The 14,617-nt window shown below is 41.7% G+C and overlaps 1 protein-coding gene across 1 annotated transcript in view; it reads left to right on the top strand.

Annotated features, from left to right (window-relative positions):
* The first annotated feature begins 688 nt into the window (after positions 1 to 688).
* Positions 689 to 14,617, top strand: part of KPNA3 (karyopherin subunit alpha 3) — a 72,502-nt gene continuing 58,573 nt past the window's right edge. Inside the window, exon 1 of the mRNA XM_037527279.2 lies at positions 689 to 826. Coding sequence (XP_037383176.1) covers positions 758 to 826 — 69 coding nt within the window. The 5' untranslated portion in view covers positions 689 to 757. The remainder of the gene's footprint in view (positions 827 to 14,617) is intronic.

Genomic DNA, 14,617 nt, shown 5'->3' on the forward strand with positions numbered 1-14,617 from the left:
CCCAGTGAGGTTAGCTACTATTTCGAGAAAAGCTACTATTTCGAAAAAAGCAAGTGTGCAAAGCAAGAGCCGTCCGTGGGATTTTAATTTTCTAAGCTGTGAGGAGCGAGGCGCACCTCCCAGGAAGCCCCGCCTCCTCTCTCCTAATAGGACTTAAGGTGCCGGCTCCGCGAAACCCCGCCCACTCCCCCGCCCAGACGCCTTTGGGGGCGGAGCCTCACTCCCGGCGCTTGGAGCATACCCCGCCGAAAGCCGCGCGCATAAGGTTCCCGACATTCCGTTCGTTCTCTCAAGCCAAGGATTACCCGCGCCGAAACCTGGCATGCTGGGAACTGTAGTTTCCGCCCGCAGCTTCACCTCTGGGGTACAGTAAGAAGCAGCTCAGTCCATCTCCGCTGCCGGCGCAAAACCTGCAGTCCCGACGGCTTGTGGGGACGCCTAGTTGGGGGTGCGAGGCTCATCCCGAGAACAACCGGGCAGAAACGCCCGGGCGTGCGCCCAGGCCGGTGGCCGCCGCGGGTCACGTGCCCCCAGCTCCCGGGGCGCGCGCGGCTCAGTGCCGTTCCCGCCCCACCCCGCCCGGCCGTCAGCCCGCGCCTCCCCCGGCGCTGCTGCCACCTCGCGCTCGGAGGCGTCACGGAACGTGCTCGCTTCTCCCCCTCCCCCTGCCCCTCCGCCTCCCCCACTCCCCCTCCCGCGCCGAGACTCGCCGCCGCCGCAGCCGCAGGAGTAGCCGCCGCCGGAGCCGCGCGCAGCCATGGCCGAGAACCCCGGCTTGGAGAACCACCGCATCAAGAGCTTTAAGAACAAGGGCCGCGATGTGGAAGTGAGTGTGCTTCCGCGGGCGGGCCGGCCGCTCCGCCCGCCTGGCCGCGCCGGCCCGCGGCGGCGGGGAGGGGCGGGGGGCCGACCCCGGGCTGGTTCTCGCCGGCTCGCGGTGGGTCGGAGTTGGCCGCCGCCTCCCGTCGCCGCGGCCCGGGACTGGACTGGGCGGAGCGGGCGGCGGGACCCCGGCCGGGCAGCCGGCACCCTTCGGAGCTGCGGGCTCGGGGACCGGGAAATTCCGGGGCTTTCGGCCCCGTCACGCGGGCGCGGCCTGCTGTCGGCGGGGAAGGGATGAGGGGCTGAGGCGGGGTCCGCCGACCCGGGCCTCGCGGGCCGGAGATGCTGCCGCGGCGGTCCGTGGACCTCGCGCTGGGAGGGCGGCGCGGCTCGCGCCCGCTGCCCGTGCAGCCTCCCGCCCGGCGCGGCCCCCTCGGTGCCTCCAGCGCTGCTGCACATGGAGCCGCGGCTCTGCCAGTGTCCGCGCCTACCTTCTGCGAGCCGGGCCCAGGCGGGCGGTGGCGGCCCGCAGAGGGGGGTGGGGACCAGCAGGGTAACCGACTTGTTTGAGGGTGGTGGGTGGGGGAGGGTGGCATGCACCAGGACCATTTTCTGGTGTTCCACTGCTGTCCTTTGGACCAGTCGTGCTGAGCTGTTGAAGCTCATTTACTGCTGGCATTTGGAGCAAGCTGAAGGTGGACAATAGTTTACTATCTATTGTGTTGAGGCTTTGGAAGAGACGTTCCGACCTCCGCTCACAGGACCTGTGTTCTTAGCCTTTCTTGTAGTGGGGGTGTGCATAGGATACTAATTTTTTTTGGCATGTTTTACCGAAATGATTTGGATACATAGGCTCCTAAGACTTTGTATGTACATCTTGTTCCAAACTGGTAGAATTTCCAAGTGGTTGCAAAACTGTAAATATTCATCATGGTTACTCAGTTTGCTGCTACTCAGCATGTTGCCATTGTCTCATTAAGGTGACATTAGCAGGTACTATTTGCAAACTCGACTTACTGAGGCAGCGCTAGAGGTCTCTCTGCAGCTGTTAAACGCAGTGTAATAGTTTGTATGCACAAACTTCACTGGGACTCTGACCTCTCGATTTGTTAGGGGAAAGTGGTTTTGAATCTACAGCTTCCTAATAACTGGGTGATTTAGTTTGCAGTTTTTACTTCTTGCTGAGGGACAAGTATGACTAAGAAGTGTGTATTATATTCTGTTTTAGGGAAGGTAGGGAAAATGTATCCTTCAACGTTATGTTTTGTAGAATAGATACAACTCGGGCCATTTTTCAAAGCTATGAAATTAGATGTTAATTAAATCTAATGAAAAACTGAAATTCCCATTTGAATGAGACAAATAAAGGTTAATCTATCTTTGTCCTTGTTGTGGTTAAATTTCCTTTTGTGAGAAGTAACTTCTAAGTAAACGTGAAACTTAGGAACAGCAGTGAGAAATTTGGAACTTTCCTTCTCTTATTGGTCCACTTGATGATAGGCGTTAATTTTGAATTTCTCCCATCAGTAATTTCTCTTGAAACCTACCTCTATTATAACGCAAAACTTAACGTAGCTTGAAAAAAATATCCCCATTGTTAGTACAGAAGAACCTAGCAGTCTTTTCTCTTTTGGATGTTGGTATAGTTTTTTGTTACATTTTTCTCTATAATTTTGTTCTGGTAGCTCATTGATTCCTAGTAAGGAGTCTGCACATAATAGCTACACAGTAAATGTTTGCTGATCTTAAGAAGGTAACCAATGACCAGATGCATGAAAACGGCAGCATGGTTGCTAAGTCTTTAAACCTGCAAAGTATTTATTGGTCATGTTTCCCAGGATACATTAGGGTAACTAAGGCATAAAATAGCAGACGTTCAAATAGTAGTTCTATGTAGCAGATGCTGAGTGTTTCGTGATACCTTATTTAATCCTTATAAGAACTTTATGAGCTAGTATGATCGTTACTTCATAGGAAGACAGTAGATGAGGAAATTCAGAGTGCTTATGTAGGCAGCACATGGTCATGGAGTATGGATTGGCCTTCATTCAATGTCTATTGGGTGTCTAACAATGTTAGGTCTTGGGAATAAAAAACAGTAGAGTTCTGCCGGTCTCTCAAGGCTTTTACAAATCAGTGGGAGTGATGGAAAAGCAAACTGATAATTACAGTACAGCATATCAGTAAGTATATTCTAAGAACTCACGAGATGATCCTAAATTGGAACTGAGTGGTCAAGGGAGATGTTCTGGTTAATTCTTAGTGGTTGAATGGGAATGAACTGATTGTGAAGGATGAAGGGAAGTTGGCCTGACAAAGAACAAGAAAAGAGAGAGGGAAAAGGAGGAGCATTCCACACCTGAGGGGACAGTTGCTGAAAAGTACTGAGAGAATGCAGCAAGACTGTTGAGAGAAGGGAGTGCCAGTGATGTCACCAAAGTAGAAACTGGAGTTAATTCTGATCAAGTACCTTTATTGTAGATTTAGGTATAAGTGAGACTAGATACTATACCCAATTCAGTCTTATCCATTAAAAACTACATTATATTAGAAACATTATCATGCTATTTCAAAACTTTGATGAGATGTCATTTTTCTTTTTTACATGTAGCATAGGCAATAGATAAAGTATGTTCTAAATTATAAACGAGCTGATACACAGATAAGATGATTAGATGCATGAATTTTCTTTTAAAAAAAAAAAAGAGGTATAGAGTTATGCCAGGGAATTATGAGTGAGAAGGGTGTTGAGAAAGAAAATAATTTCGTAGTCATTCAGTCAGGAATGGCATCATAGAAGAGAAGTTAGGGAGTTTTATAAGAAGTCTTTACTAAACCTAAATAGGGCACATGAGAAATTAGTGAATAAAGATCCAGGTGGGAAAAAATCGTGATTAGAGAGTGAAGAGATGGGTCTCCCTGGTGGCTCAAGGGGTTAAGACGCAACCTATGAAGCTCTCTGCAGCCACTACAGCATGAGTTCGATCCCTGGCCAAGGAGCGACACCCACATGGTGCAGCAGACCTCTCCTGCCTCACCCCCTGCTCCCCTCAGCAGTGTATTTCAGTTAGTCTGCCTGTTCTGTTCCTCACTCTGTCTCTTGTGAGTCCTCTCACGCCCCACCCCCGCACCTCTGGCCTGTACCCCAGTTCTTGTATGTATGAAGAAATAAATCTTAAAAAAAAAAAGAGAGAGTGAAGAGATGAGCCTTCCAGATGACCAGTGGTAATCTTGAGAATGTCTGTGACAAATTGTTGCTTGAAAACTTAATAGGGAGATCTGAAGGAATTTATTCCAGAGAAGAGTTAGAAGGTGTAACCTGATTTGAACAATGGAAAAAGGTGACTGGCAGTAATATACATTGATAGAAGTAATTCTGAAGGAATAGCACTGTTATTCTGCACTGTTATTCTGTAGAGGAAACCTTCTTCTACAAGGAGGAATTTTCCAAAAAATAGAGACATTGAGACTGGAGGTAGTCATCACATGGAATGAGGATTTGATCCTCCTGCTCCTTCCCCTTCCTACCCTACCCCTTTCTACTTCCCCTGTGTAAAGTGAACTGAAGAGAAAGGGGGTAGAGGTTGTCCCGAGCTTTATAGTAGTTTGGAGCTTGGACAGGGGAATCGATTTTGTGGTTAAAGCTAGGAAATACGTGGTGAAAAGGAAACGCTTAATCACTCTTATTTGGCCTGAATTTTATACCAGGCCCTTGCATGTAAAGGTGCATATATTGCATCTTAGGCTTATTTTCTTTTTAAAAAAAATTTAAAAATTTTCAAGTGTACTTACAGAAAAGTGCACAAAATAAAAATGTTCCATGTAAGGAATACTTATAAGTCAGATACTTGGGTTACTGCAGTCCAGGTAAACTTTTCTTTTTCTTGCTCCTGTACACCTGGAGGTAACATTTTCCTCAGTAACAAAAACTTATGATAATCTAAAAATCTTAACATTTATTGTTTGCAATGTACCTTTACTTACTTAGTATTTTATATGGGTTGTTTGTCTTCCTGCAGTCCTATGAAGTCGGTACTATTATTATCCCCATTTATGGCAGAGGAAACTTGAGATGTACAATTCTTAAGTAACTAGCCCTAAGTCGTAGGGTAGAAGTGGCAGAGCCTGGACTTACAGCAAAGCAGTGTAACTCTTTTTTTTTTTTTTTTTTTTTTTTGACAGTCTTTTTTTTTTTTTTTATTTATTTATTTGTTTGTTTTGTTTATATAAGCACTGGGTACAGTCAGAAGCGCGGGAGGGTGAGAGAATCCACCAGAGCCAGAGCGGGGAGCAGAACAGGCAGAAGGACTGAAGTACACTGCTGAGGGGAGCAGCGGGCGGCAGGAGAGGTCTGCGCGCCATGTGGGACCCTCCTCTGGTGGCCGGGAAGCAGCCGGGGATCGAACTGGCGCCGCAGAGGCTGCGGGCAGCTTTGCAACCCAGCGCTCAACCGCTGCGCCACTGGGGAGGCCCAGCAGTGTAACTCTTGCTGACTGTGCTATACCACTTTCACTGAGTAGAGCCTAGGACTTGACATGTATGAAGCTTATCTGAAAGTTTAAAAATAGGGAAAATGTTTAAGATAACTATACCACAAAAATTTTTTTTCAAAAAGATTTATTTATTTATATGTACAAGAACTGGGGTGTAAGCCAGAGATGCGGGGGGGCAGGGGCCAGTGAGAGGATTCACCAGAGAGTGGGGAGTAGAACAGGCAGATCTACTGAAATACACTGCTGAGGGGAGCAACAGGTGAGGCAGGAGAGGTCTGCTGCGCCATGTGGGTCAGCTCCCTGGCCTGGGATCAAACTCATGCTACAGTGGCTGGCGATAGCTTAATAGCTGTCTTTAACCCTGTGCCACCAGGAGGCCCTACCACAGAAATTCTTACTCAATGTTTAAAGACCTTACTTAATAAAAATGTTTTACATCCTATTTATCATTTGATCTGTTTGCCTTTTCCCTCTCTTTTTACTTTTGCAATGTTTCCTTAGTAGTAATGAGCAAGTTAGTTGATTTCACTGAAAAGTAATAACCCATAACCTGTTGTTTAATGCTTAAATGTGATGCTTTAGTTTTCTGATACCTGGGATAACATGTATTGTCTCATCTGAAAATTCAGTTTGTGCTAATGCCCTCTATCAGGAACATCTTTTGGTAAGTGGTACTACCAGTTGTTCACTTAAAACATATCCTCAGCTCCCTTTTCTTCCCTTAATTCACTTTTGAGTTATCTGAAGAGCCCTGATATTTTTTATTTTTACTCTTGTTATCAAAGGTACTTACTACCACTGCTGTAGTCTAAGACCCTGTCATTCTTACCTGTACACATATGATAATGACCTGCATTCCTGACTCCAGTATCTTTCCTCTGTGGTTTATCTTCTGGAGTAATCTTCTGAAATCTTTTTTTTTTAATTTTATATATTTTTTACATCATTTTTCATTTTTGCAGAATGTATGCATTTTCATCATGGTTATAGTCCCCATACAATTCCCACCCCCCTTGTTTTGGTCCCACTACCCCCCACCCCACCCCGGCCCATAGTGTGTCTGTGGTTTATAGTTGCTTGTTGATTTTGATTTTTACTTTATTATAATTAGTCTTTTTCCTGGTCCCTTATTTAGGTTTTCTAAATTCCTCCTATGAGTGAGACCATCCGGTATTTTTCTTTTTCTTTCTGGCTTATTTCACTGAGCATGATCCCTTCTATCTCCATCCATGTTGCTGCAAATTGCATGAGTTTTATCTTTTTTGATTGCTGAGTAATATTCCATTGTGTATATGAACCACATCTTCTTGATCCAGTCATCTATTTTTGGACATTTGGGTTGTTTCCATAGCTTAGCTATTGTAAATAGTGCTGCTATAAACATAGGGGTGCAGGGGCCCTTTTGAATTAATGATTCTGAAATCTTTTTGTGTTAACTTCTTTGGTAAGAATCTTCCCATTGCCTTTGGGATGAATTTAAATGTCCTTAAAGTTCCACAAATAATTCCATAAAGGCCCTCCCTTTTCTACCTCATCTACAACTTTTCTTTATAGCTCTTTAATGTCAACCATGATCAGGTACCTGAGATGGTGGAATAATCAGTATGATATTCTCTCCATGACATGTACATGCTATTTTGTATACCTTTTGCTATTTGTTTAGTGGGACTCTCTGGCAGACTCTTCACTCAGACTCCTTTGTACATCTTTGGAAAATAGGATTACAATTCTGTACACTATGACATTCTAGTTAAACAAAGTACCTTTAAGTTCTCTGTAAGATCTTTCTTTACTAATAACATACTTAGTACTATCACACTCTATCCTTTTCCTCTCTAGTGCTTTTGTAAGTGAATTTTCCTTTACCTCTTTGGAATAAATTGTGATGTACCACTAATTCTTTTGTGTAGAGCTGTTAAATTATGTGGGCTCTGTCAAGAAGTCCTCTGAGGGTAGTGCTTTAGGCTGTGATTTGTCATTTACTGACCAGTATGTAAAATTTAATACCAATAAATACTCTTAGAAAAGAGAGACTAGGTATATTTGAAAACATTCTTCTTTTGGGAGTGAAAGGTACAACATAGATATTATTAATTTCTTTTGCTGTTGATTCCATGGCATTGATACTGTTGCCTCACCCTCCTTTAACATTCTGTTCTTCTGTAATATATTTTTGTAGCAACTAACTCATACATGATGTTTGTTAATGCAAAATTTCTGTTGGTTCCTGTTTGATTTTTAACAGTACATTAGCTGGTTAGCACTCCCAAGTAACAACAGTTGAACAGAACACATTGAAATACAGAAACATAGTTAAATACAGTAAGTCCAGGAGTATGCACTTATGCATTCACCCGTATTCTACCTCTTAATTCCATGTAACCATATATATATATATTTTAAAGATTTATTTGTTTATACAAGAACCGGGGTACAGGCCAGATGTGTGGGAGGGTGAGAGGATTCACCGGAGACAGAGTGGGGAACAGAACAGGCAGACTGACTGAAATACACTGCTGAGGGGAGCAGCGGGCGAGACAGGAGAGGTCTGCTGCGCCATGTGGGAATCTCCCTGGCTGGCCAGGATCGAACCGTGCTGCAGAGGCTGCGGAAAGCTTCACAGCGCCGCGACCAACCGCCTGCTCCACCAGGGAGGCCCACCATATGTTCTTTTTTTTTTTTTTTTTTTTTAAATTTTTTTTTTTTTTTTTTAAGATTTATTTATTTATTTATACAAGCACTGGGTACAGTCAGAAGCGCGGGAGGGTAAGAGAATTCACCAGAGTCAGAGCAGGATGCAGAACAGGCAGAAGGACAGAAGTACACTGCTGAGGGGAGCAGCGGACGGCAGGAGAGGTCTAGAGCGCCATGTGGGACCCTCCTCTGGTGGCCGGGGAGCAGCCGGGGATTGAACCGGCTCTGCAAAGACTGCGGGCAGCTTCGCAACCCAGCGCTCAACCGCTGCGCCACCGGGGAGGCCCCACCACCATATGTTCTTAAAGATCCCTTTTCCCACATCCATCTTGATGTATTTTCCTTTTCCCAATTTTGCAGAGCGTGAAGTTTTTCAGGAACTTACCTGTCATGTAACAGATAGGTTATAATCTTTTCTGTAATTCACAGAGAAGGCACATAGTCTCTCCTAGTTCTTCATTGATTACTCCTTTTCAGTTGACTTGGCTAACTCTTCTTCCTACTGATTGAGTATAGACATGTCTTGGGTTTCTGGCCATGACTTCTGCTATAGTTTTACTTGCCCTTATTAATAGCCTACAGTTATAATCATCATTTCATTGTGGGGGACTTAAATCCATTTAAATAATCTACTGGAAATTAATTACATGGGCATCACATAAGTTTCTTAAGCTCAAAGTGTTTAAAGCCATGTTCTGCCTTTGTTTTTCTTTTTTCTGTTTATGGCAAGGTCATTCTCACTGTGACCTGAATTTGAAACTTGAGAGGCTCCTTGGACTCCTTCCTCATCTTCATATTCAGACAGATGCCACTCATGTAGTTTGAATCTGTGCTGTCTTTGGATTTTGACCCTGCCTCTGTATGTTTCCAACCTACTATTGGCCTTTTTACTGTCACCTAGCAGTTTAAAAGTTGCCTCCAAAATGATGTTCTTCCTTTATTTAGTTCATAAGATTTTTTTCAGTGAGCCTGGTACCTAATTATTTCTCCAGGTTGAGCCTCTTCCCTCCCCATCCACCTACTCCCTCCACTGTCCCTTTAAGCTGTAGCAAAATTGAACTTCTTATATGCTTATACATAATCTGGAATCTCTCCCTCCCTTGCTTGCCAATGCTATTTCTATTCTCAGGGCTATTTTGCTGACTGGAATATCCTTCGCAGCCTCCTGTTGCCAGGCTGATTCCTGTTCCTCTTAAATACTCAACTCTGGCTTTAGCTCTTTTGAGAAATCTTTCTGAATCCCTCTCATCCTCCCAGATTTATAGTTAGGTACTTTTCTTCCCTCCTGGAAGAACTCTGAGTATATCATTTTCATTGTAGTTATATTTTATTAATGATTTCTTTCTTTCTCCTACTAAATTATGAGCTTTTTGAGGGCATGGACTACATATCTCCATTGCCTACCTCTTTCTTGGTACAGTATCTGAAACTTCATTTTTTAGTGCCTTTTTTTTTTAACTGTTCCCCAGATCAAGCCTTCCCAAATCAAACTTTTAAAAAATGCTAAATAGGTTAAGTACTGGGAAATCAAGACACATGCATAGTGATACAATTTTTAAATTATAAAAATGTTTTAATATATACAGAAGAGAGCATAATATAATCAATCCTATATGCACATCACTTAAATATAATAAGTAACAATTTGTTATCTTTGCTTCATCTTTTGTTCATCTATATACAATAAACATGACATTCCTGAGTACTTATTTCTCCTTCTCCAAAAAATGAGATTGTACATAAATACCACCTTTATCCATTTATGCTGGGATGTGGGCCAGAGATGCAGGGGGTGGGGTGTGTGTGAAGAGGATTCACCAGAGACAGAGTGGGGAGTAGAACAGGCGGATCGCGGACAAGACAGGAGAGGTCTGTTGCACCATGTGGGCTAGCTCCCTGACCCGGGATTGAAAACCTGTGCTGCATTGGCTGCCGACAGCTCATTAGTGCTGAGACCCAACCCCCTGTGCCACCAGGGATGCCCCATAATTATTACTTATGTCATCTAATTCCATCCATATTTAAATTTCCCTGTTTGTCCTTTAATTTTTTTTTATTTTGCATTTGGTTTATTAGAACCATGATTAAACAAGAACTGATCACATTTAGTTATGTCTCCTAAGTCTTTAATTTAGAACAGACTCCTCCTGCCATTTTTTTTTTTTGTGGTTAAATATACATAAAGTAATATTTGCCATTTTAACTATTTTAAGTGTTCAGTGACCAGTGACATAAAGTACTTTACGTTGTTTGTGTAACTATTACCACTGTTCATCTCCAGAACTTTATGAATTTCACTAATCTAGGAACCTCACATTAGTAGAATTCTAAAAAATTTCTCCTGTTGTGACTGGTTTATGACACTTAGCATAGGTTTTCAGAGCTCACACAATTGTAGCATATGTTCAAATATCCTTCCTTTTTATGGCTACATAATATTCCTGTGTGTGTGTGTGTGTGTGTGTGTGTGTGTGTGTGTGTGTACACCACATTTTGTTTATCCATTCATCCAAGATGGATACTTGGGTTGCTACCACTTTTTAGTTATTGTTCCTCACTATTTTTACAGTTCCATTAATTGGTTGAAAATATCAGGTCAATTTTCTTACATTAAGTTAAACCACATGAAATTGTTTCTGAGGTTGAGAATAGCCAGCTATCTACAGCCCAATAGAATGTTCTAAGTACAGAATTTGTCTTTTTCTTTGTGGTATTTCTTGTTCTTCCTATTTCTGATCTATCATCTTTATTTTCTGTAAATTAGAGGTTATTTTTAAGGACTTAGCTTCAATTCAAGCATTTTAAAAAAATACTTCAATTGGTGATGCTCTGTACTTCAGAATATATTTCAATAGTGGTGCTAAAATTGATTAGCAGTTCAGATGATAAAGAATAAGCAATTTATTTTTTACTTTGAGACTTAATTTTTTTTGAAGATTTATTTATTTATACAAGAACTGGGGTACAGGTCAGAGGCACGGGAGGGTGAGAAGATCCACCAGAGACAGAGCGGGGAACGGAACAGGCAGATGAACAGAAGACACTGCTGAGGGGAGCAGCAGGTGAGACAGGAGAGGTCTGCCACGTCATGTGGGCTTCTCCCTGTGGGCTGGGATCAAACCCTCATTGCAGAGGCTGTGGACAGCTTCACAGTGCGGTGCTCAACTCGCTGCGCCACCAGGGAGGCCCAGAGACTTCATTTTTTTTTTTTTTAAGATATATTTATTTATGCATACACGTACTGGGGTACAGGCCAGACGATTCACCAGAGACAGAGTAGGGAGCAGAACAGGCAGATCTACAGAAATACACTACTGAGAGGAGCAGCGGGCAAGACAGGAGAGGTCTGCTGTACCATGTGGGTTGCTCCCTGGCTGGCCGGGGAATTGAACTCTTGATGCAGAGGTTGCTGATAGCTTCATTGTGCTGTGCTGAACCCCTTGGGCCACCAGGGAGGCCCCTACTTTGAAACTTTAAAGTCAAAAGTTACTATATATAATGAAATTAATTTTAGTTATTTGGATGGGATGTGATATAGACAGGATAACATTTAAAATGATATAAAGTAACCTGACTTTCTGATATCTAGTAAAGGAGTTTACAAAAATCTAACTTAATAGCCAGTGGCATTTTCTTTCCATAAGTGATACCACTCCTATATGTGACTTTTTTAGCATAAGATTTGACTATATTGTCACTTTCAAGTCTCTCTTCCTTTACTTTGAAGATAAAGGAATATTAAAATGTAAGGAGGATATAGTTATACTTTGGTAGTGTTGCTAGTAAGAAAATTTTGTCACTACCTAGGATACCAATATCAATAGCCAAAATACTGTAAAATTGTTACTGTATTTACTTGGAATTAATCGTTCAAATGGTAGGGTTTTCTGGGTTGTAACTTTATATACCAATTTGTGAAAATTTTGAAATGCTAATTTTTCTAAAAATGTTCCTACATTTCTCTGCATTCTTAAATGAGTGTAATTATTTTGTTCTTAAGGATGACCACTATGCATATGGGTATTTTTTGCTTTTCTATAAGTGATGTCTTCAGGTACTTAGGTTTTCAGAATTTTTGTGCTTGTGGAGTGTTTGCTCTTCATATTTTTTTTTGTTTGTTATCCTTTGCTCTTTGTCACCTTCTCTTTGATAACTGTCAAAACTTTGATAGCTGTTGTTTACCTGTACTAGCTGCTCTGCTTCCCTTTTGATATGATGCTTCATATATACTAATGACTTGGAGAAGATATTTACTGAACATTTATTTAGCATTTGCTAGATGCCAGGCAGTCATTGTTAATGCCAGATATTATAAGTATGAATAGTATCCTTCCTCCAGGAAAGTTCATTTTAGTGGGCGAGACTGCTACCTAAGCATATATTAGTGTGCAGCATATGTTCTGTGATACAGGTATATAATCTGCAAAGGTCTATGAGAGTATGGAAAAAGGGAGTGACTGTATCTGGAGAAATTAAGATTACACGGATGTTCACACTTGAATGATGAGTAGGAATTAGCTAAGATAGGAAAATACAGTAATATGAATAACATGGGGCCTTAAAAGGTTGGTATGTTCAAGTAACAGTTGATAGGGTCATATATCCATTTCTCCTTTTAGAAATGGCATTCTGATTTGGCCTTTGGAAGAGACTCCTTTACCATTGGATAGTGTTGGGGTTTTTGATTTAGGTGCTTCTGTCTCCTTTGGTTATTTAAGATGTCTCACATTTCCTGGAAAATACAAATTAGGCCAATCAAATACTGCCCCTGCCATTTAAATCTTAAGTGAGCTGCTACTGGAACCTAAGTGATTTATCCTGGCAAAAGTACTGTGAAGAAATCTCCTATTAATTCCTGCTGTCTAGATCAACAGAATTGCTTTCATTCTTAGGTTTTCATACATCTGATTGTTCAGGTTTTTCTTTGGTCCTGAGAATTGTTCTGTATTTGTCCAATAAATTGTCTCCACCATCCCCTTGTTTCTTGAATTTACATGTTTTTTATTGCTTACAAGGTTTGCCTAAGTGGGTTTTCTCAGGAAACAGGACTGTCAGTGTTCAAACCAGGAAGGTCTTGGGTAACTTAACAAATTGGTTACTTTGCTCTAATTCAAACAGTTTGGGAGTAAAGATGATGAGTTTGGGGATCCAAATGCTTAGATGGAAATGTCCAGTATGTAACTGAAAATAGTGTGTACAGAATTAGATTCCTTCAGTTATTTGGATTCTGAACTAAGGGTGAGAAGTAAAACAAAGAAAATACTGATAACCAGTAATTGTTAAATACTAACTATGTGCAGGGTGCTCTGCTTATAGGAATAATCTTAAGTCTCACAAAGTTGCCGTTATGAGATGAAAACAGAACATATAACTAGAAGGACACAGAACTGGCATTCAGCTTTATATTTCTGACTTTAAAACTGTGCCTTTTATTGTTTTTCTACTCTGCCTGAAAGTCCCTGGCCATGGAACATGTAATCTATGGAAATGATGTAAAAGCAAAGAAATATTACAATGGAAATATGTGAGCTTATAGTGGATACAGAGCAAGACTCAGCCTGGGCAAATCAGGGAATGCTTCATGGAGATTATATTCTTAACCTGAAACCAGGAAAATGTGGCTTATCTCTTTTGGGATGTACCTGGAAAAGACAGTAGGATATATTCTCCCCAGAACATATTACTACAGTAATTCAGTATTTCTTTCAGGTGGAGTAGTTGGAGAATTGGAGAGTACAATATAGCAGGGCTAGCTCATGAATAACCTCTCCTGTGGGGAAAATTTTGGAAAATATTGTATGTATTTAGAATTGTTGCTTTGCTTGCACCATAGGAGATGGATTGGTGAGGGTGAGAAAAAGCGCTACGGAGCAACAGTTAGAAAACACTCAGCACCTCAGAAATGGATGACCTGACTAATAAATAGCAATAGTGTTGGGGTCCAAAGGCAGGAAAAATTTTTGAGACTGTTTTTTGGTATATTTTGCCATTTAGAACTGAAGTTAATAATATTTTTCTGTATAGGGTCATATTATTTTTTAAAAATGTAAATATTTTCGGCTTCGAGCATTGTACTGTTTATGTCACAGCTACTCAACTCTGTTGTGAACATGGGCTTTAGATGATGGTTTAGCGCAGATAGCATTGTTATGAATTTGATTCAACCCTAGTTCAGATTTAACATTGATTCTGCAAGGCTTCTTTTTGTTGTTGTGGAGCAGAGAGAAATAAAAATGAATGAAACAAGAGCCCTGCCTTCAAGGGACATTTACTCTTGTAGGGTAAATAACATACTACAAATAACATTGAAATAAAATGTGATCACTTAATAAGAGTGAAAATGGTTTGGGAACGTAGAGGAGGGACAGGTGAATTCCAGCCTTAAGAGCTTCATCATTGAAGAAAATGACACAAACTAGACCTTGAATATCTTAGGGTTTGAACAGGTGTAGGCTAAAATAGCAGAAATTTTTTTCTTAAGCTAACTTAGGACAGTGTATGGATGAACCCTCAACTTTGTTGCAGTCACCCAGAACATTAGCATGAGAATATGTTAGATCAGTATTTTCTTTCTGGGATGCTGTCTGGCTGTGGGCAACTGGAGACCT

This window comes from Talpa occidentalis, unplaced genomic scaffold, assembly GCF_014898055.3.
Source record: "Talpa occidentalis isolate TD23 unplaced genomic scaffold, MPIMG_talOcc4v2.1 talOcc4.5, whole genome shotgun sequence".
Lineage (NCBI taxonomy): Eukaryota > Metazoa > Chordata > Mammalia > Eulipotyphla > Talpidae > Talpa > Talpa occidentalis.